General features: G+C 38.0%; 1 protein-coding gene across 2 annotated transcripts in view; it reads right to left on the bottom strand.

Moving 5' to 3' along the window:
- SORL1 (sortilin related receptor 1) overlaps nucleotides 1-24,570 on the bottom strand; it is a 197,156-nt gene that overhangs the window by 130,871 nt on the left and 41,715 nt on the right. For both annotated transcript variants that reach the window (XM_031960174.1, XM_023499392.2), the window contains exons 3-7: nucleotides 17,135-17,260; nucleotides 7,265-7,426; nucleotides 5,819-5,886; nucleotides 3,750-3,930; nucleotides 889-990 (exon numbers count right to left, since the gene is read on the bottom strand). In XM_031960174.1, coding sequence (XP_031816034.1) covers nucleotides 889-990; nucleotides 3,750-3,930; nucleotides 5,819-5,886; nucleotides 7,265-7,426; nucleotides 17,135-17,260 — 639 coding nt within the window. The remainder of the gene's footprint in view (nucleotides 1-888; nucleotides 991-3,749; nucleotides 3,931-5,818; nucleotides 5,887-7,264; nucleotides 7,427-17,134; nucleotides 17,261-24,570) is intronic.

The following is a 24,570-nucleotide window of genomic DNA, read 5'->3' as shown; positions in this document are numbered from 1 at the left end:
TATATAATATATATATATGTGATATATATAATATAATCTTAACAAAATAGTTGTAGAAGAACAAAAAAATATATAGACTTCCCAGTCCCTCTATTTTTCTTGATGTGGATGACAGACTGTAATAGTCCCCAAATGATCACAAAGAAAGAAACTAAGGAATGAGGAAGTGGGTAAGAGGGGAGGCTTGAATAATCTTTAAACCAAATAATTTATTCTAAATCCTAACTTTTAAGGAGCCACATACAGACAAACCCTGCTAGATTAAAAAATGCTAGAGCCAAACTCCCTTTGCCTGAAATGTACCAGCTATATTTCAAGGACCACAACCAATGCTACTGCCTATAAAAACCCTTTCCTCAGCTTAGCCCATTATGGTATTTGCCCCCTACAAATGTCTTTAGTAATTATAGTTTGTATCATGCACTTGATCTCTTGATCAGAGGTTATCTTGGATCATCTGCTGATTGTTTTTATATTTATTTTTGTCTCCTCAACCATATTAGCAGTTCCCTCAAGGGCCAGGATCATGGCTGAATACTTAAATCTGGGTGTGAAGCAGGTTCTTCAAAAAATGTGTTTATTTGGTCTAACTTCTTGTCCCTTGATAATGGCTCTATAGCATCACCTGCCTGGCCCAGCCTTCTTCCACTTGAGGCAACACAGATAGCAAGTCAGATTGAGCCTAAATATTGAGAACAGGAAAATTGCCCTAGACAAACAACAAGGCCCTGAGTGAAAGTGCCCAAAGCCTCCCCCCCCCACCCCCACCCCGATATCTCCAACCACAAGGGACATCCCTAAGCATCACCAAACTTCCACAGGAAGCATGACAGGGGCAGGTGAGTGGGCAGACCCACCCCTTCCCTGGGCAAGCCTATTTCTACTCACATTAATGGGATGCCTGGTGACAAACTGGGCGGCTCGCATGGGCTTTCGGCCAAAAGAGACCCAGAGCTGGACAGAAGACTGCTGCTGACTGCCTGAGAGATGCTGCCAGGGAGAAAAAGAACTTCAATTAATTACATCAGAGCAGAGTCACTCTCACAAACTACAGTAAGAGAGCAAACCATTCCCATTCTGTATTTCCCTGGGTAGCGGGTTTGCAATAAAGGCTAAGGGTAATAGGGAGGATGCTCATAATTTTATATGTAAAAGCACACAAGGGGGACACAATTTTTCTTTGGTCATTTCTGATTTGATGAACAGTCTGTGTTCGCCATTTGTATCCTCAGGATGCCAAGAAAACACAAGGCGGGCCTGAGCAGACTGAGTAGAAGAGCAGATTCACAACACCAAGGAGTCTTGGATAGGGTACCTGCACTGATGAGCTCTCAGGCACATTTGAGTATTTAAGTAATTTGTGATCAAATAGAATTGTATGGTCCCTTTTCAATAACTAACATTAACAACACCGGAGAAAGGACTGCCAATTAAACAAATAGAAGTTTTTATTTCACTCTGGAATGTAGCCGTTCACACATGTATCTCACTCATTGCACATAGCTACAGATCTGGACTCAAAGATCTGAACTCAAATTCTACTTCAAACATTTACTGTGTGATCCTGAGTAAGTCATTTAATTTGTCTGCCTTAATTTCCCCATCCGTAAAATGAGTAAAATAATAGCACCCTGCATTATTATGAGGAAAAAGTGAGATATTATTATACTGACAGAGATGTCTGCTGACTTTCTTACTGGAGATTTCAAACTATGTGACAGACGCTGCAACGTGGACATCTCAACTTCAAAACAATCAAAAAAGAATTTGATACTTTCCCAAAAAATAATCATCCCTCTTCCAAACTTCCATATTTCTGCCAAGAGTACCACCATCTTTCCAGTCTTCTTGGTTTACAATCTCAATGTCATTCTCTTCTCATTCTCCCTCACTCCAAATATCCAATCAGTTGTCAAATCCTGTCATTTCTATCTCTGTCCTCCTTCCTGTTTTCATTCATAATCACCTTAAATATGGATTATTCCAACAGCTGTTACAACCACTTCCTCCCTGCCTCTAGTCTTTCTCTATTTTACTTCATCTTTTTGTATCTTTTAGTTCCTTAAGTACAGGTCTGACTCTATCACTCCCCTAATCAATAAATTCAAGTGTCGTTCTATTGCTCTAAGATAATATATAAAATACCTCTGGTCTCAATCTTCTCAGTGAAGTGGGAGGTTAAGCCATTTATTGTAAGTATGATAGGTCAGGTACAATTGAGCATTTAAAAAAGAAATCACAAGATTTCAAAGAGTCTCTGCAGGGCATAAGACAAGAAAGTCATAAAGAGTTTTGGGATTCACAAAATGTTTCCCTCATAACAATGCTATAGGCAGCACAGAGTACAGCTATTGTTGTCCCCATTTTACAGATGTGGAAACTGTGGGTTTAGATAGGTTGAATGATGACTTGTTCACATTCACACAGTTGTGAGTATCAAAGCCTAAATCTTTTGATTCTAAATCCAAGGCTCCTTTGCCACAAGTTTTAAACAGGATCAGATTTGACGTGTGTGTGTGTGTGTGTGTGTGTGTGTGTGTGTGTGTGTGTGTACTTTTTTAGGGAAAAAAATCCAAACATGCCGTCCTTTGGAAAGTGGCAAATTTGGAGAGACAAGTCACCTCACCCACCATTCCTTAGAAATAAAAGTCATGAAAATCTGATGTCTTAAGGGAAACAAAGAAGCCAGATATAGCAAGCTTAATGAAGATGAAGTGTGAGCATTAAAAGGTAACTTGGGATTTCCTACCTCTTTGTATCTCAACAAGAAGTGTCATGGCTAGAGAGCCAGTCTCAAAAATCTGGGCTCAAGTCCTGACCTAGCCACAAACTGGTTGTGTGATTTGGGAAAATCACTGCACTTCTCAATGCTCTCAACAGCTCTCCAAAACCATAAATTGCAAAGAAGGTACTAACAATCTGCATTCATAGGAAGCGGCTTCCTTACCAAGGAGTTCCCAAACCTCATAAAATCAGGCTCCTCCCACTCTTTTGTATAACAGCATATAATTGCACGGGGCAGATTTCAGTATGCCTATTCACCACCTGCCGCTCTCATCAATAAAAATTTACTTCCCTGTCCCAGTGGAGATCACTGTGAGTCTCTACTGCAGGTGCATGCATGTGTCACTGAGACCAGTGTCAGAGAGGACCAGGGGCCATGTCCATGGCAGGAGAAGGCGGAGGGGAAGGTCAGGAAACACGGCTGAGACCAATGCAAATGACTTGGTCACCACACAAGTTTCCAAGGGCAGACAATTTTCAAAACTCCGATATAAATGAATAAAAGCCTGGCTATGTAAAGCATGGCTGACTTCAACCGCTCCCTATTAGCTATGCCCAGAAGCAGATTAACCATTTAGAGCTTACTAACATCTTCTGTCCATGATTGTACTTCTGACTCCTACAAGAGACCATCTGACTTGGGCTCTCTCAATCTCTATCATCTCAACTCAAAACGCCTGAACATCAACTCCTTTTCTCTTTTCCCCTAGTCTATGACCAAGAGGTAGGTGGCCCTTCTCCAAACTTTTTTCCTAAATTTTTCCATGAACCAAGACTTTAAATTATCTTTTGGAAATGAGTCTCAGGATCCAGCAACCTCTGTAGCCAAGATAACCATCGCTATGTCTTGTTAATGTCTTCCTGGATTCAATTAAATTCTTTATTATTTTTAATGGCTTTAAGCTTCTGGTAACAAGAGGAGAGACTGGCAGATCACTGGAATCCTCGGTCATCCCCCTACTTACCACCACCTTTGTGGCAAATAGATACTTGTCACGAAGCTGAAAGTCTTTGACTTCTTCCAAGATCACTTCCTGGTTTTCCCTGGACTGGAAGAAGTCTGTACTTCGAAAGACAGTGGAGGAGCCTGTGGGCTCATGCCGTTCGATGTAGATGGTATTGGGTTTGTCATAAGGATCAATTCCCCTGTGGGAAAGAAAAATGGTTTATTGTCATGGTCGTGTCATTGTCATGGTTCATTCTAAGCATGTCATTGACTTGCTTAGCAAGTCAATAGGATCACAGATGACATAGCAAATAGGGTACTAGATCTGTAATTGAGAAGACATAAGTTCAAATTCTGCACTAGATAACTAGTTAGCTTTGTGACTCTGGGCAAATCATTTTATCTTTCTTCCTTGATTTTCCCATCTGTAAAATAGGATAATAATTGTATCTATCTCCCAGATTATTATAAGGATAAAATGAGATGTTCATAAATAAACTTTAAAGTGATATATATAAATACTAGTTATTATAATTATCATTATCATCATCATCATCATCATCCCCAGAAATCCTAGCAGAGTGCTGTACTAGCACAGTAAGTACTCAGAAAATACTTGCCCAAACAGAAGGAAGGGAACAAGTTTTTATTAAGCACCACTATTAGGTAGGCACTGTGCTAAGGATCAGATACAAAAAAATCATCTCACTTTGCAGATTTCTGAGATGAGAGAGAACACTTTTGAATTTTAGCATTATTTAGTTTTAGAGATAATAAAATCACAGAATGTCAAAAACAGAAGAGATCTCAGAGAGTATCCAGTCTAACCTAGACCTACACAGAATGAAAAATAATCGTCTATCCTTTGCTTCTCCTCTTCCTTCCCACAGAAGTAGCCTACTGAGCTCTGGGAAAACTCCTGTTGTCTTTTACATAAGACCGACAACTTCCTCTCTGCAAATTCCACCCATGGCTCCTGATTCCAGACCTTGGGCCCAAGCAGAACAAGTATGCTTCTTCTCCCATCACTTTATCCTTCTGTTTATCCTTCTGTTTGTGTGGTTCCATACTAGTGTCTTTTTGAGTAATGAGGGACGCAACGAAACACCCTCAAAATATTCTTTCAAAATACAGGCCTCATTTCAGAGTTCTCATGGCATAATTTACAAAGAGAATGACATTACAACTGGGAAAATTTCTGCTTTTGTCTTGTAATCCAAACAAGCCCCCAATAAGTTCCTAATAAGAGCAAAAGAAGAAAACTGGTATTTTAGATAATACCTGGATGACCATGCTTTATTTTCTGATATTCTGGAGGGGGTGGTGGTGAGAAAAAGAGATAGACAGAGCGACAGAGACAGAAAGAGTGTGTGTGTGTGTGTGTGTGTGTGTGTGTGTGTGTGTGTGTATGTGTGTGTGTGTGCCTGTACATGTGTGCGTGGGTGTTGGTACAATCTGCTATCCTCCACAATTAGAAATACTGATTAGAGCATTTCCGTTGGTGGTTATGCAAATTAGCATAAGGCTCCTCAGTATTACAGAAAGAGGGGGAATTGGGAGGGGGGAGAAGCAAAGAAGGAAAGGGTGAAATTGTTCTCAGATATTTAGAGATCCTACTTACCTAAGAGTCCATTTTAGATGCATTACTAATAGAAATTATGCCTCATTTTCCTATAGTCCCTTCTGGGCAAACATGTCAAAGGTCCTTCTAACATTCTAACTCAAAATATTTATAGAAAACATCAGTAGAGACAAAGCTTAACAATTTGGTTGCAGCAAAATGTAGCTTTTCCAAAAGACTACTTCTAAAAAAAGGTCTTCAGAAAGCATAAAAATTGCAGCTACCCTAATATCCTCCTTGTTTCCTAGTGGACTGAGAAATACCAAAGGTATGAACTTCTCTCATAATTAGTCCTCATTCAGATTAAGCTAAATCTACTCCAACTCAGATTCTCAAGAGTTTATTTTAATTTTTTCCCCCATGACTCAATTCTAGATTGGGCCAAACATGTTTACAATTAAAAGGGGATTCAAAGTGGACAGGATATTTTAAAATTAGCCCCTACCTCTTAAGATGGTACAACTTACCAAGCAAATGATTTCACATGTTCTTGAATCATGACCCAAGTCTGGCCAAAATCATCTGATTTCCAGAGCTGCAAATCAATAACATAAAAGTGATGAAAGAGATGTAAGCACTTGGGGCTGCTGACAACTAAATCACCATCAAACTCCTACTGTGAAACCCAGTCTTGGAGAACACAACTCCAGAGCTTATTAACAACAGGCACAGATCACTGGAGCCAACACAAATGCTCAAAAAACATTTAAGGACCGGGGAAAAATAAATCTATTACCCTGTCTTCTCTGTAGTTATCAAACATTCAGGTTTTTTGGAGGAAAAAGTGAGTGGGTCCATTTCTTTTTTCCCAAGAATGATATTGTTCTGCTTTTTCAGAAAGGATATTTCTTCTAAGATTATATCTCAGTTAATGGAATATAGCCAGGGAGTCCTAGGTTTCCCTCCCTCAGAAATAATGTCCTTGAACACCTTTAGTGAGTTTAGGGACTAAGGTGGGAGTAAGGGAGAAGAGTGAAACTACAGAATTTCTCCCCAAAAGAACCATCAGTATAGATGGGCAAGTTGACTTGCTGGGCCTACCCCGACAGATGATGGATAAACCAATCACCTAAACTTGAAAAGCCCCATCCTAGAGGCTCCTCCTGAAGATTGGTGTATGAATCCCTGGCTATGGAATACTGGAAGAATAACAGCAGAGACAACAATAAAGATAGCTGAATCCTCTGGGAAACTTATGGATCCCCATATTCAGGCCACTCCTGCCAAGCCTATTCCTTCCTATGTGAGACCTAACACCTTGCCAAAGTAAGTAGGTGGCATTTTTGATTAAATAAGCTACAAGTAAAAAGAAAATGACCCACATATAGTTGGCACAATCATCACCAAGCCAAGCCAGGACCCAGACGGGTTTACACCAGGCCTGAATCCTTGCCCTACTTAATTCTAGGCCTGAAACTGATCCCCTTGCTGTTCTTCTCATGCTCTCTTCCCTCTACAATGTGAAAATAAATACATTTCCTCAAAGGTGTAAACAGCTGATGTTATGCTAATATATATTTCAGGTATAAACATATCACAGAGGTTTCAGAAATATAAAAACAATCTGTAAGCTCAAGTTTCCTGCTTTTTCTGCTGTAATGGCTTTCTCCATCTCAGTTTACTCCTCCTAACCCCCTAACCAAAATATCTGTCTAGATTCTAGAGCATAAGGTTAATAAGTAAGAGTCTGTCAGGAGCTGAAGCAATGACCCTTGGCCAAAAGTAAGAAGAAGATCGCCAAGGGATGTATTTTTACATAATAATAGTAAATGAGACAGTGCTTAAAAATGCCAAACCTAGAGGAAGAGAGAGGATTAGTGAAAGGACACAGCCAGATGGCAGTAAGAAGAGAACCAAAAAAGCCTTTACCGATGGCTCCTGAGGCAGCAGGGAGTGGGAGGGCGTTCACTTACCTGCTTGTTGGGGTGAGATCTATCAAAACCCAGAAGAAGGTTGGGAGCTTTGGTATGCAGAAGGAGGTCAGCTGCCCGAAATGGGATGGAGAAACCTTGTACAGTGCTGCAGAAGTCAAAAGTAATCCAGAGATATTGGGCATAGGCATCCACAAAGATGTACTGGAGAAAACAGAGAAGACAAAAAGTTGGCAAGAACCAGTCAACCCCCAACTATACCATGTAAAAGCACTCAGGGAAAAATGAAAACCAGGAAGATAAGAGGGCCTGCAGAACCAGAGTGCAGGTCCCTCTTACCATCTAAGCATACCAATGAAGAGATGCAAATGTCAAGAACCAAGAGAAGGACATCTCTTAAGGGAAAGCAAGGCTGAAAGTCTTCAGAACTCTGACTGACACAATGACCAATCTGAATTCCGAAGGACAAGAAGCATATCCTACCTCTTGACAAGTATATCTTGGCAATTATGAATCGCACTTCTTGGCAAAGAAGTGATGGGCTACAAGTGCAGAATGAGGCACACATTGTTGGATATGGCCAATATGCCCATTCATCATGTTTAACTGTACTTCTTTATCATAAGAGAAAGTCTTCCTGTGAAAGAGGATAAAATAATTTGGAAGTTTCTGCAACTTTAAAAAAAAATAAAAGTGAGAAAAAGAAAATATTCCAATTTTTCAAAAGGAAGAGAGGAGGAAGGGAAAAGGGAGAGAATAATGAAAGGAGGGAGAGAAAAGGGGAAGGAAGGAAGGAAGGAAGGGAGGGAAGGAGGGAGGGAGGATCAGAAACGGCTGAGTTAAGGAACAGAAAGGACAGGTTAGTGTACCCAACATATAAGTCTTACTTAATGTTATGTTCATAAGTCTTAATGTTAATGTAATAAAGTTTCTATTTAATGAAGGCTGTAACAATTTTTATTACTTCCATCAGAATATTTTCCTAATTTTTCTAATCTTTCATTGTAGACCTCCAAGAGTTAAAGACCTCCTATTGTCTATGAATGAATGGATTAATGAAGGAGTGAAAGTGATTTGTTAAACTCTTTCAATTACCAGTGTGCTAAATGATGGAGATACAAATACAAATAGCTAAAAAGTCCTTGCCCTCAAGCAACTTACATTTTAACCAAAGAAAACAACATATTTAGAAAAGTAATGACTTTTGTAGTTTTAGTTTAAACAGATTCAGGGATGAGGAAATGAGGCAATGCTAATTTGATTACTGTTCTCAGAGCAAAAGTTAAGGTGATTTGGAAGATGGCTAATGATTCCTTCTTTTCAAAGGTTAATAGTAACCCAAAGACCAAGAAATCAAAGTATAGTAAGATCAATGAATTTAGGATTAAAGGACTTAGATCCGCTCTTTACTACTATTGTACCTAGGACAATGAAACCTTTTTGTGCCTTAGTTTCTTCATTATAAATAAGGGAGTTGGACCAAATGGCCTCTAAAATTCCTTCTAGTTCTAAATCTATGATACATTCATGGCCCGAACTTATGATTTACCTATCCTCCAGAAATGAATTGGGAGTGGGCAGGGAAGGGATAGGCTGGAAAAGAACTCCAGTCCCCATACCATTCAAAAAAGGCCCAGGCCAAAGCCTAGCATCACCTGCCCAGCAGTTTTACCAGTCCTGGGAACATGGCTTTTTCTCCTTGCACGAGGAGGTTGGTTTACTTCCATAGGGAAAGGAGAAGCCCCTGAGGCCAGCAGACTTTCTCTGCAGCATCTTAAAGGACTGGCTCTGGTGGGAACAGGACACACCTTATTCTGGTTGTACAAGGGTGACTAAGTTTGAACAATAGCTTGGCAGACTAGCAACTGCCTGCCCATAGAGGCCCTTTGTGGGGAGAAAGAATAAGGGCCTGTTCCAGGGCTAGCCAGGAAGCTCAGCAGAGGACGAAGAAGTCAGAATCAGCAGGATCCAGTTCTACCATGGGTCTGGTGGTCACAGAAATAAAACAGGGGAACTGACTACAAGAAAGCTTTACTTGATTAACTTCCCTCAACACTACTAGGCAAGCCAACCTAGGTGAAGGACCTTGAGGGAGCAGCAAGGGGTCAGGTAGGTAAAACCAATACACCACCTAGATTATCACCTTCCTTTTGGTCCAGAAAGTCTAGGGTGTGAAACCAAGAGCTCTGGGAACAGAAGCGACCTCTATGCTCATCTACCCCGATTTGAGCCTGATCTATATTGACATGGATGAACTCTGTAAAAATTGTGTAAAATAATCACTGAAACTCTGTCCCCTTTGACCTGCAAAAGAAGAGAGATTGGGGGTCTCCCAGGCTCCAGAAAGTCTAGGAAGAAGCATATTTTCCAGACCAATATCATTCAAATTACCCCCCCTATTGAAATCGGATCCCCCATTTGGGCTGGAAAAGCCTTCAAAGTGATTTTCATTCAATTGAGAGATTCTGGTCTGAAATCAGTTCAAACTGCCCCCAAGATCTGCTCATAAAATAAGTTTCTGTTCATTTATTCTTTGCAAACCTCTTCAAGAGATTTGTCCGCTAAGAGAGACCTTCTTAGTGAAAAATAAATCTTCCTTTTTGCCATTAGTATTCGAGTTTGTGAATTCTTTCACGTTGAACCTGCCCCAACTGAAGAAGGGACCCCAAAACTCTAAAACTCCTTGAAGGAGAATTTCCTTCAACCTTGCCTCAGTGAGGGACCAGAGCGAGGGAAACATTCTGTTATCTAGGTGAGGGGGTTGGTTCAGTCCAAAGCTAACCCTACTGAATTGAAGAGATTCATTCAATTCTATTCAAATTCTAGCCCAAGCTGAAACCCAGCTTATAGATAAAAAGAGCCAACTTGAAACAACTCCTTGCAGAGGTTTTAAACAATTCCATGCTATGCTAGGCCATGCCATGCTAGGCCAAGAAGGCCTCTGCCCACTGGAATATACTATTCTCTTCCAGTGTTACTCTCTCTTTACCTATTTCCCTAACAAGATTTATGCCCTTTTGTCGGGATCTCTCTACTAGTAACTTTACTTCTCTGTCAGACTTTGCCTCTAAGGAATTCAGCCTTTCTATTCTTGCAGAGTAAAGGCTGACTTCCAATGCCAATAATAAACCTTTTTTTAATCAATCTAGCTTTTTGGAGTCTGTAAATTCCTTTACAGAGAACCTCTGCACTGCCAGAAGGGGGTTCCACAAAACTCCCTACTTTTGTGCCGAATCCCAAGGGGATATAGGGGAGCCAAATATCTCCATTTGGTTCCCTGAACCCTGAACCTGCCACTAGAACTTATCATTTAACTCCCTGACCACCAGAAACCCTAATATCATTTTGGTTTCCTAAATGTAGACCTCATCATTCGGTTCCCTTAAAGGGAACCCCAAAACCTAAACCTCATCACAACTAGAAGGGGATTCTCCCACCTCAACTCTCTGCACTGCCACTAGAACAGCATCAATATCACTGTAGAAAACAATACCTATGGAGAAGGGGCCCACATCCTAGCTACCACCAACACCAATCTCTAAGCAGATACCCCAGAAGAACAGGTAAACCCAAGAGTCTCAGGAATATCAGTGACTCACAGACTACCAATACTGGGGAACAACCCCTATAGAAACGAGATTTTGTAGGTGCTATAGCTCCTAATTCCTTAACAATCACAGCTATAGAAAAGATAGAAAATAAAATTCTTATCACCAAAGTTCTTGGCACTGCTGAATGGTTCAAAAATCAGAAACAGACAAAAATAATTTTCTGTGGAAAAAATGGTATATTACCATTTGTTTTGCCACTGCCCCCTAAGAACCATGAAATCTTTCTGTCTGACTTGAGGGAACAAAAATTCCTATGTGTGTTGAATCTCTCCATTAGAATGCTAGCCCCTTGAGCAAAGAAATCTCCCACTTTTCTTTTAGATCCCTGTGCTTATACAATACTTTGTATACAGTAGGTGCTTAATAAGTGTTTTTTTTCATTCATTCATCTATCCATTATTAATTCCCAAATTTCTTGAAACTAATGGACTCAGAAGACGTAACATTAATTTGCACTTATTTTTTTGTTTGTTTGTTTGCTAAAGCCAAAGCTTCCCAAGGGTAGGAATTACATTTCTTCTGTATGTTAGCACCTAGACACTACCCATACAGTATTGAGCTCAAAGAAATTGACATTTATTACTGAACTGTAAAAAAAAATGTTCTCAAAGCAAATTTCCACTTAAATGTAGGGCTATACAAATAATGACAACAAAAGGACCATCCCAGCTATTGGAATGAAAGAGTTCTCAAAAGCTCACTTACTCCCTTCCCCTGCCTCCAAATGAGTTCAACTCAAACCATCCCAGAAAGAATAAAGTGTTGTACATAGGAAAGAGTTGTTGTTAAGGATTTCTCTAGTGAGTGATCTCTAACTTCTCTCTCCTGGATTTGAAAACTATACTTTCTTAATCCTATGACCACTGGAAAATCACTTAACTTTGAGACTTAAAAATGGGGGTGATTCATATCTTGCTGGCTTGCTTTGAGGACATGTACTATATATCATCAAGCATTTTATATACACATATTGATTACATTAAGATCATCACCCTACTCATACTTCATGAACTTGCAACAAGAACCAATTACATTTCTCCAATCTTCTCTTCTTCAAATTGCTCTCAATTATTTTAATATGGTTTAAAGGTTTTATTTTCTGACATTTTCATCATCTCAATCTTCTCCTACTTCTTTGGAAGCATTCTTCACTTCAAAACTCTCTTCTACTTTGACAGCCATGAGAGCACACTAATTTGATTACTGCTATCTACCTTTTTGGCCACCCATTCTTTGTCTCCTTTTTTGGTTGATTTATCTCCTGCTTTTATCTCAGGAAAGGATAATGATTCTCATTTCTATGAGAATACTGTTGGTTCTACAAGTCCCCTATCCCTCTCTCCAGTCCTGATCTTACATCAAACCCTGCCTTTATCTCAAACCGACTGTTGTCTTCTAATCCAGCCCTTAGAAGCTATCGTATAGAAAACAACCCCCTGGAAATGGAAATTAAATCCTGGTCCTGCAGGTAACCACTTCTAACACTTCAAAAACTAAATTCATCTTCTTCCATTCTACTTTCCAACTTCCCTATTTCTATTAATGTTTCTGGCCTATACTAGTAGAGATATTTTAGACTTGACTTCTCATATTCCAAAGCTATCAAGTCCTATCATTTCTTCCTCTGAAATTTTTGTAAATAATTTTTGATGTCTCCTATCTGTCTTTTTCTTTCCATCTTTAAGGTCCTGGTTACCTTGGACCTGGTTACCATCTGGTCCTGGTCCAGAACTATAAATAGAAAATCTAGGTTCCCTAAAATAGTAATGAGACACATAAAAACTATCCATGGAAAATACTGAGTCTTCTCTCCACAATGCAATCACCTCAATAAGTTATGGTATCATAAGATCAGAAAACATATCTAGCTCTATAAGAAAAATTAGAGATCATCTAGTCTGATTCCTTTTAATTTTACACATGAGAAAACTGAAACCCAAACAGGGTATGGGACTTGTCCAAGATCACGCAGGCAAGACAGAACAGCATTAAAATTTGAATTTAGTAGTAGGTGCTTAATAAATGGTTACTGACTAACAATTAAATGACTATGACTACAAGTTAAGGGCTTTTTCAACTACTGCCTCCTAGTACTAATACAATATACTAACCACCACAGAAAACCATTATTGACTTGGGACCTCCCCTCCAATTATTTAGCATGACAAAGATCTCAGGAAGTAGTCTGAGAAGGATGCAAACTATTGCTGCTATTTTGGAAAGACCCAAGCAATTGTGGTTGTTAATTACCCAGGTCTCACTTCAGTTAGGTATCTCCCTCCTTCACAGGTCACTTGAATGTCAGAAGAAGGATCTAGGGTTTTCCCACACGGTTGGTCAGGCTTGCAATAACTCTAATTCAAGGGTTCTTAGCATGGGGTAAATCTCAGGTGGTTCATGAATTTGTATGAGAAAATTTATTTTGACAACTGAAATTAACCATCTTCTTCAATTATGCACTTTTTATTTTTTTTCTCAATATCTTATATTTCCAAATACATGTAAAAATAATCAACTTTCATTTTTTCCCAAGATTTTGTGTTATGCACTTCTAAATAAATGTAATTGGTATCTCCCTGCTAGTTGCTTGCTTAAAGACTGTGAGCTGTCTCCCCTGTTCCTTCAGAATAAAGTGCAGATTTCTAAGACGATTGTCAAGTCATTTCATATCAGCCTACCTTTTTCCATGTTTCCCCAGACACTCCTGGGAAATTCTCACAACCCTCTTGTTAAAAGGCACCAATAGGATTCCTAGCTTTGTTCCTGCTGTTCTCCATCCTCCTTACTTCCCTCAGAATATTCTCTGCCTTTCAGAGTTTTTAGCAGAGTTCCTGGCACAAAGTGCTTAATAAAAAAATAAAAATAAAAATAAATAAATAAATGAAGTAAAGAATATTTACTTAGTACCTGGGCTTAAGCCCTTTACAATTTGAGCCCACAACAATCCTGGAAGGTTGCTATTATTACTCCCATTTTACAAATCAGGTAACTGAGGCAAACAGGTTATGCTAAATTTCACAAGTTGGTAAGTGTATAAGGCAAGATTTGAATTCAAGTTTTCCTGACTCTAGGCTCACAATCTACCCACTGTACCACCTAGCTACCCAATAAATCTTTACTGATTGATTGCATTTCCATTCCATCTCTTCAAATCCTATCCATTCTCGAAGTTCCAGGTGGTCCCACTTCTTCATGATCTTCAGATGTTTTGGAGGGCCTACAATACATTCTCACCCCTCTACTATGATCATTTAATGGTTCCACGAGTATAGATCTTGCTTCTCTTACTAGACTACGGGGACACAGGACACAACTTACACTTTTCATGCATTCTAATTCTACTTCCTAACTGCTACACTGTCTAGCTGAGGAGGTGAGGGGACATAATGGACAGATAATGGGTCATGAGTTAAGAAGACTAGGGTTCAAATTTAGTCTCAGACACTTAGTGATCCTGGGAATCAATCAGTTAACCCTGATAACTTCACCAAAAAACCCACTCATCACAGTGCTTGCTCTGTAAATCCTTATTTCCTCCACCTCCTTTCTCTCAGACTCCTGGTCACTCAGTAACTACCCAATGAATAGCTAGCAAAGCTGGTTCTGCTCAGCAGTTCCCCCCTAGTCGTGACTGCAGCACCAACAGCAAAGTCTTTCTGTCCTCCAAAAAGGTCTTTTGGCCTCCTTGCTGCTATGCCGAAGTTTTACACGGGGAGTTTCACTCTTGTGACTGAAGGTTTTGCCACAAGTTAAAGCACAATGAGCTTTAAGGGAAGGGGTCTTTATCAACTTTGTAAGTTATAGGCACACCCATTACATTACGAAAATGAACTTATCTAAGTCCTTCCTGACAGCAAGTTTTAGAGAAGAGGGGTATGGGACTGGAGCATGAAGACAGGAAAGGCACCAAAAACCAATTCATACATTTCACAATTTTACCCCATGGGTCAACTAAAATGAATGTGAATAACTTCCACATGAGACACAGCACTAATCACATTTTACTTTTGAAGGCTGGGAGGGTTGCATGCTCTGGAGCAGGATACCCATCAGGATGGGTCCCATAGTATGAGTAGTTCTCCCTTGCTACAACAGGGATTTTTTACATTTTCTAAGCCTTGAGGACCCATTCTCAGAATTTTTTTCCTTCATAATTGAAGGAAATGCTAACTTTTAGTAAGTGACAAATAGAAATAAAGATCTAATTTTTTCCCCATCCAAGTTCACAGATCCCATAAAATCTGTGCTATAAGGATCAGGGACTTGGTGCTTCTTTCTAAGTAACTTAGGGAATCAGAAGAATGAGGAAATTATGACAAATGAAACTAAAAAAGACTTGAAGCCTTTATATAAATCCCCCACCAAAAACCAAAAAAAATGAACATAAGGTGGATCTCCAACTTATGAAGCTACTGAGCCCTGAGCAAGAGCCAAGTGGGCAGAGGAGCCATGTGGAACAGCATACAAGTGCAGCAGACAAAAGCTTTATTATCAAAGCTTTAGTTATGAGCCTCCTATATACACCCTTTCAAATTGCACCCTGACCTTTAATATTAAAAATCAACACATGAAATTTCTCCTCCTTTCTCACAAAGGTAACCCTCAATGTTCACACACTTAACCAGGATTAAAATGTCAGGGGTAGGGATGGAGAGCACAAGGCAAGATTCTCCCAATGGCCCTAATTGACAACATGACCCTATGACAAGTCACTTCTTCAGAAACTCTGTGTGGTTTTTTCAGGAAGTAACTGGTCTGGTAGAACAATATGATTTCCCTGAGTGAAAACAAACCTAATGAACACAATAAGAGCCACCAAAGAGTGAGAGAACAGATGGCTACCCCCAAAGAAGTCTCAACTTCCTCTTGACAGTGTTTCCCCCTAGCCTGCAGCACAAAGCCCCTGCCAGCACGCTCTATGGGAGTCAGGCCATTTCATCCCCTGCCTCTGGATCTCCACCTTATGAAGCTACTGAGCCCTGAGCAAGAGTCAAGTGGGCAGAGGAGCCATGTGGAACAGCATACAAGTGCTGAACAGGACATGTACTGGACAGGTCTTGGAGGCCCTGTGCAGCTCTAAAGCTATAACCCTGAGGAATCCCCGTCTCAGTCCATTTGTGGCACCTACATTTGGTCCCTAAGCTTCTCTTCCCTTAACCCTGCTTTGCAGGTCCTTGAGGGCAGGAACTGTCCTTTCTGCTTCTATCTAAATCACCAGGGCTTAGCAAAGTGCCTGACAATAGGAAATGCCTTTCTTCTTTCCCTCCTCCCTTCCTTTCTTCCTTCAATGAAGACTTTATGAGGAGATCTCATCTGAATCAGGTATTTACAAAAGTGACTTTAACAGGTGAAACTGGCAGAAGTGAGGGACACAATTTACTCTAGCTATTTATGGGGCACTATAATAAATAGATGGAGGAGGAACAGAGCAAGATAAGAAGGAAAATGGTGAGAAGTCCAGTATAGCTACAGCAGGCTGTCTATTCTCCACTATAGAAAAAGAGGTTAAGACTAGATAGTGGTGACAGAATATGGAAGGCCTGGAACACCAGTAAAGCAATATCTGTGTGTCTGTATATCTGTGTATACACATACCTACACATATACACGTGTTTATAAATATATATATATATATATATATATACATATTTATAAATGTGACAATAAATGAGAAAATGGGAGGGAAAAAGGAACCAATACTGGTCTGCAAAAGACAATATCTGCTGGTTTGATTTTTCTCTCCATTAAAAAAACCTAGGGTCTGGGATTGGTCAATGAAGAACGGATAACTACAATGAACTACAACAGAGCATCATCAAAAGTGGCTCTGAATGAAAAAAAAAGACAAAAATACAGTCAGTAACAGATTCACTGAATGCTAACTTATTCTATTCACCACTTTTTCAACACTCCTTCAGATATATAGTTGCTAAGAGAAAAACACTTTGGAAACCTTGAACCCCTGGAGAAATGTGATCTACAATAACAAATAAGAGAATCATTATTAAAATTATTACCACTCCAGAAGGTAATCAGCAAAGGGGAGGATTTTCTGTGGGCTGTTTTTGCATCAGAAATTCCACGTAATGACATGGCCTCAACCCACTGTGAGTCAGCCTTACAAACGGGGTCTTCTCCATAATAAATGTTCCCGTCCATAAACAAGTATTAGCAAAGTATGACTTCACCACCAGCCCCCAAAATGTTTCAACATATTTGTTTTCTCATGAGCATAGAGTTCTTTCTTCTCTGACTAAACAAGGTCCATGAAAGCAATATTTTGTGACCACTACTTCCTTACCCGTTTGTTGTCAGCTGGACTATGGTAGAATTGAGCAATCACAGCTTCACTGTTGTTTCCCACACCAAAGTTGAATTTCTTGGATATTTTTTGGAATGATTTCCCATAATCAAAAGACACGTAAACCTGGAAGGTGAAGGTGAAAGGAGAGAGGGAAAAAAAAGTTATAAGTGATCAGACACAGAAATATCTCCCTCTGGCTACATTTTCAAACTGTCCTGTTGCAGGTTCTAAATATGATAATAATTATGTCTTGATGACATAATGAAATAAATTACAGCTGTCACTAGATAACATAAATAAAGAACGAGTCCACCTTTGTGTATGTCCCCAGGTTATGGTGGATGCCTGGGATGAAGGCTTAGTTTCCTAAAGATAATGTACCTTGCTTGAGAAGGGAGACAAAATGGTAGAAGCCACAAAAGACACCTTGCACTCACAACTTGGTTTAATGGATTCAAATTATAGCCAGAGGTCTACAGAATTTGTCTGAAAGGACTAAAAAATGTGTCCAATCTATCAGGTCTTCACTACAGCACCAAAGATCCATTTCCTTTCCATCTGGGAAGCTTTACTCTTAGGTTATATCATAAATTCTAACTCTAATGCTCTTATAATCCCACAAGAGGAATAGGGAATTGTAAATGACATTCAACAAAAATGTATCGAAGGTCTCCTAAGTATAAGACACTATGATAAACACCAAAGATACAAAATTTTAAAATGACAGTCCTTGATCTCAAAGGAGTTAAGGTGGAATATAACGAACAAAAGAGGAAGTCAACAGAAGTGCCTTTAGGTGCTCCACTGGTAGTTTATACTTCTGTCAGTTTGACAAAATTGACTCCAGAAGACATGGCCAGCATGTGTTTGGTATGATGGAAGTGGTCACTACTATATACCATTCTTATTAACTATAAAGTCCAACAGAGATAATAAAAGGCAAAGGTTTAGACAAATCTGATATATACATCGTCAACCAAAGATCATTTGTTTTGGTTTATCCCCAAATATCTCATGAGTATAAATAGACTCCGAAAGGCCACTGAGAAATACCCAGAAAAGGAAAATCATGGGGATGGTGAGGGTGGGGCACTGTCAGCCATCATCCTCAGCCACTGTTATCTATTAGGCCCAGAGGTATTAATCTGATCACGACAAAGGCATCTTCACTTAAGGGGTTCTAATCTAAAGTAATAGGGACACAAACTTCATAAAAGATGGGGTGCTTTTCAATTACAAAAGAGGAAGCAGGGGATTCAACAACAGAAAGTGAAGCTCTTCCCTGCCCCAAATTGTGAAACTTTACAGAAAAGCTTCAGATGAATTATTAGGAAACAGGACAAAAGTCTATTTGTGGATATAATAGAACTCAAACTTTTCTCATTCCCTCTTCCCTAATATACATGTTCCAGACACTGAAAGATTTCAGAGAGATGGCCTATTGCATGCTTTTTTATGTCTCAGCTGGAAAATGTGAGAGAAAAACTAAGGTTTTTAGAAAAGAAAATTACTTTCATTTACTTATTGAGAGATGTCTAGAAAAGAGTAGACAGAGTTCTACCCATAGAGCCAGGCTCAAATCTCCTGTCTATTATTTGTGACAAAGACAGTCAAGTCATTTAACCCTCTCTGGACCTCAGTTTCCTCATCTATAAATAAGAAATTTAGCCTAGGTGAAGAACCTCTAATCCTTTGGGATCTAAATATAAAACTGTGATCCCTAAAGCTTCCTTTAAAGCATACTCTTTCAAATAATATTTTGGTAGGGAGATTTGACAACTTACCAAAAATATTTTATCTTTCAAACTTAGATAATCAGTTATAAAATTATGGGTTTAGAAGGTCCTAATATCACCAATATCATCATCATCATCACCACCACCACCAGAACAGTATCTTCATCCACATAGGCTTCAACAGCCCTTTGAAATACAAGAGGATATAGCTGATAGCTCAAATGCAGTTTCAGTCAAGAAGACTGAAACTTTCTTAAAAGACCATTAGAGAATTTGGGAAATCAATAGTAACAATGAAGATAGAACAACTCGAGTTGCAGCACTAGCTTCCTGAAGAACATCTCTAGTTGTCTTATACCATTTCCAGTTATTGTTGCATCTTTTTATTTCTAGCACAAAGCACTTTACAATGATTTTCTAAAAATGTTTCTTGAACTGAACTGCTGCTTGATATAACCCATTTTTTCCCTTCCCAACTGACCCTTACACCTTGACACAATACAACTGGTGTACAGTCCTCTGGCCAATTTTGTAACAAGAACTACCCACGTGAATTAGACTAGATTTTCTTTAGTCAGACGATATGTCACATGGGAGAAAATGAACACCTTCATTCTAGGCAAGAAAAATAGCATCTACTGTTTCGTTTTAATATACTTGTCACGGAAGAAATCTCAAATAAGTCTTGTTCTTTTATGAATGAGATGTTCATAAGTTATCCAATACCAAGTTTATTCTGTTAAGGTACCCAAACAAGGGAATGGGGAAGTGATGATTGTTTCTAGTATTTTTCCACAAGATAACTGAACTTTACAGAACTTTTGACTTCCAAAATAATCCAGTTGCAAAATGTTAAGTACCACACCACTCTTCTCCAACATTTACGAATCAATTCTATTCTTTTTAAACTCCACTCTAATTACTATAGAGAATTAATAAACTTTTCTTTAGGATCACTGTGAAAGAAAAGCTTGCTAATTCCTCTGAGCTCTTGGCTCTAAGTCACAATGCATTAAAAAAAATTAATACAAAAAAGGAGCATTTTCAGATAAACAGAACACAAAATGAAGATTGTATATGAAACAGTGATTCTCCATTTCATATGCTGATTTTCCAAAACTACATAATAAATTCATCACTATTCTTTATTATTAAATTTTATTTTTTCAATGAACAAATTCCCATTCCTTTTCCCACTATTTGAAAAGAAAACAAAAAAGAAAACTCTTGCTAAAAAAAATTATGCAGTCAAATATGACAAATTCTCACATTGGACATGTCCAAAAAATATGTCACTCTACATCCTGATTCTATTACCTCTGAAAGGAGGTAGGTAGCTTCCTTCATTTCTGGCACTCTGGAATGATGGCTATTTTGACTGATAGCAAGTCATTTTGAAGATTACAACTATGTAGTATATTGTGAGATCTAATATTTCTACATACCCTTATTTTTCACTTTTATTTTTACTATTATTTCACTGTAGAATTTTGACTTTTTGTTTTACCATATGCATTTTAGTTTGGGGGAAGGGTTGTAGAGCAATCCTTTGGCAATCTGATTGGTATAAAATAGATTAACTAAATTAATTTTTTCAGTACTGTCATTTTTTATGATACAGGCTAAATCCATCCATGAGAAAGAAACATTTTTCAATTATTTAGATCTATATTTCTGTAAAAAGGGTTTCCTTTGAGTGGTCCTTTGGGAGTTAATATGAGTCTTATTTTATTTCTTTTTTCTAAAATTAAGTTGTTTAACTTTCTATTTCTTATTCTGTTAAACTGGGCATTTTATATCTTTAAAAATAATCTTTTATTTTAAATTGCTAGAGATTTTCTTTTAAGTTGCTAGAGATTTTCCTGGCATATAGTTGGGTAAAATAGATTCTAATAATATCCCTTATTTCTTCATTTGTTATGATTTTGTCTTTTTTTAGTTTTTATTTATTTATTTTGTGTTTTTTTAAACACATTACTTTCAAAATTTCCACTTTAGTAATTAATAATTTTTTAAATGTTCTTAATGTTTTCAAGGCCTTATTTTTCTTTTGGTATACTTGAAATCATTGATCTGTTTTCTCTCTTTTACTGATAAAAGTATTTAGAGATATGAATTTTCCCCTAAAGTCTGCTTTGCTTATATCACCAAAACTTTGGTATTTTTGTCTCATCCTCTGGTCTTTAATGAAACTATTATCATTTCTATGATTTGTTCTTTTGTATACTATGCTTCAGGATTTCATAATTAAGTTATTTTCTAGTTGATTTTAATCTTTTTCCTATGGTTCTTTATGAAATATGATTTTATTGCATTGTGGTTAGTAAATAATATATTTAATATAACTGCTATTCTGCATTTAGTTAAAATTTTAATGCCCTAATTTCCTAAACAGGCAATTTTTGTAAAGATGATATACACAGGTAAAAATGATGTGTGTATGCATTCCTTTCTACTGTCATTTTAAAAAATTGCTAGAGAAGTATAATATCTAACTTTTCTAAAATTTTATTCAGGTTCTTAACTTCTTTGTAGTTTTTTGTGATTTTTGTGTTCTTTTTAAAAATGTATTTTATTTTATTTTTAAAGCTTTTTATTTTCAAAACATATGCACAGATAATTTTTCAACACTGACCCTTGTATAGCCTTGTTTCAATTCTTTTTCCCCTATTCCCTCCCTTAGATGGCAAGAAATCCAATATATATTATACATGTTAAAATATATGTTAAATTCAATATGAGTAAACATATTTATATAATTCTCTTGCTACACAAGAAAAATCAGATCAAAAAGAAAAGTAAATGAGAAAAAAAAATAAAATGCAAACAAACAATAACAAAAAAGAGTGGGAATGTTATGTTGTGATCCACATTCAGTTCCCACTGTCCTCTCTCTGGATGTAAGATGGCTCTCTTCATCACATGATCATTGGATCTGGCCTCAATCGGTGGAAAGCATCAAATTCATTAGAAATGATCATCTTATAATCTTGTTGTTGCCGTGTACAATGGTCTCCTGGTTCTGCTCATTTCACTTAGTATCAGTTCATGTAAGTCTCTCCAGGCCTCTCTGAAATCATCCTGCCAATCATTTATTATAGAACAACAATATTCCATAACATTCATAAACCATAACTTATTCAGCCATTCTCCAATTGATGGGCATCCACTCAGTTTCCAGTTTCTGTCCACTACAAAGAGGGCTGCCATAAACCTTTTTGCACATGTGGGTCCCTTTCTCTTCTTTAAGATCTCCTTGGGAAGGGTATGCACAATTTGATAACTTTTTAAGAGCATAGTTCCAAATTGCTCTCCAGAATGAATGGATCCATGTTGGTTCCACCAGCAATGTATCAGTGTCCTAGTTTTCTCACATCCCCTCCAATATTCGTCATTATCTTTTCCTGAGAGATAGTGTAATCGTATTACGCTAAGAGATGTGTAATGGTATCTCAGAGTTGTCTTAATTTGCATTTCTCTAATCTATAGTGATTTAGAGCACCTTTCCATATGATTAGGAATGGTTTTAATTTCTTTATCTAAAAATTGTCTGTACATATCCTTTGATCATTTAATGGCTTGAATTCTTATAAATTTGAGTCAATTCTCTACATATTTTAGAAATGAGGCCTTTATCAGAACCATTAAATGTAAAAATGTTTTCCCAATTTATTGCTTCCCTTCTAATCTTTTTTTGTTTTATAAGATATGTTTATCACTGAAAATGGTATGATAATTTCTAGTAGTATAGTTCTGCTCTATATTTCTCTCAATGACTCATTTAGCTTTTCTTTTCAGTATTTAGATGATATACCATTAAGTGAATACAAATACTGATATTAATTCATTGTGTATTGTATCTTTCAGCAAATTATAATCACCATTTATCTCTTAATCAAATCCATTCTTGCTACAGTTTTGACTAGGATCATGATTACTACACCAGTTTTTTCAAAGTTGAGCTAAAACACAAGAAATTTTGCTCAAGTTCCTTATTTTAATGTGGGTGAATCGGATGTTTCAAATGTGCTTCCTGTAAACAGCATATTGCAAGATGCTACTTTCTAATCCAATTTGCCATCTTCTTCTGTTTTATGAGTTCATCCCACTCACAAGTATGATTATTATTTATATATTTCTATTTATTCATTTATACTTTTTCTTTCTCTTTGATCCCAGCCAATTCTTTACAAAGAAGAATGCAGGGGAATGGTTCTGTTCCATATCAATAAACTTCTCCCTTACCATCTTCTCTTCCCCTCTCCCAGATCCCAATCACAATTTTTTTTTCTTTTTCTAATATTTATTCTCTTCAACTTCTCTGACATTGTTGATCACCCCCCTCTTCATTACTCTCATCTCACTAGGTTTTCTGGTCATCATTCTCTCTTAATTTTCCTCCTACCTGACTAGTCATTCCCCAACCCTTTGCTGAATCCTCCTCCAGATCATGCCCTCTAACTGTAGATGTCTCTCAAGATTCCGTCTTCTCCTTTTATATCACTTCACTTGGTGACCCACATAAATTCCCATGGATTTAATTGCCATTTCTAGGTTGAAGATTCTCAAATCTATCTAGCCTGCCCCAATCTCTGCTGATCTCCAATCTCATTATTTCCAACTGTCTTTAAGTCATCTCAAATTGGACATCCAAGAAACATCTTAACTCAATTATGTCCAAAACAGAACTCATTTTACCCCCTAAGTCTCCCCATCTCCTACTTTCCCTAGTATTTATTGTAGCGGCAACTCTCTCCTCTCAGTCCCTCAGGCTCCCACTCCAGGAGCCATCCTGGATTTCTCATCATCTCTCACCCCTCCCCCATATCCAAGCTGCCCCCAGGCCTACTGATTTCACCTTTTCAACATCTCTCAGAAGGTCCCCCTTCTCTCCTCTGACATAGCTACCATGCTGGTGCCAAGCCCTCCTCATCTCACACCTTGTCTCTACCATGACTCTGATAAGTCCGCATGCCACAAGTCTTATTCTGCTTATATCCCAAAGAGATCATAAAGAAGGGAAAGGGACCGGTATGTGCATGAATGTTTGTGGCAGCCCTCTTTGTAGTGGCCAGAAACTGGAAACTGAATGGATGCCCATCAGTTGGAGAATGGCTGAATAAATTGTGGTATATGAATATTATGGAATATTACTGTTCTGTAAGAAATGACCAGCAGGATGATTTCAGAAAGGCCTGAAGAGACTTACATGAACTGATGCTGAGTGAAACGAGCAGGGCAAAGAGATCATTATGTACTTCCACAACAATACTATATGATGACCAGTTCTGATGGACCAGGCCATCCTCAGCAATGAGATCAACCAAATCATTTCCAAAGGAGTAGTAATGAACTGAACCAGTTACGCCCAGAAAAAGAACTCTGGGAGATGACTAAAAACCATTACATTCAATTCCCAATCCCTATATTTTTGCCCACCTGCATTTTTTATTTCCTTCACAGGCTAATTGTACAATATTTCAGAGTCTGATTCTTTTTGTACAGCAAAATAACGGTTTGGTCATGTATACTTATTGTGTATCTAATTTATATTTTAATATATTTAACATCTACTGGTCATCCTGCCATCTTGGGGAGGGAGTGGGGGGAAAAAGGGGAAAAATTGGAACAAGAGGTTTGGTAATTGTCAATGCTGTTAAGTTACCCATACATATAACCTGTAAATAAAAGGCTATT

The sequence above is a fragment of the Sarcophilus harrisii genome, chromosome 3 (assembly GCF_902635505.1).
Source record: "Sarcophilus harrisii chromosome 3, mSarHar1.11, whole genome shotgun sequence".
Lineage (NCBI taxonomy): Eukaryota > Metazoa > Chordata > Mammalia > Dasyuromorphia > Dasyuridae > Sarcophilus > Sarcophilus harrisii.
Note: the sequence above shows the minus strand (reverse complement) of the source record. Positions and strands in the feature narration are given on the sequence as shown.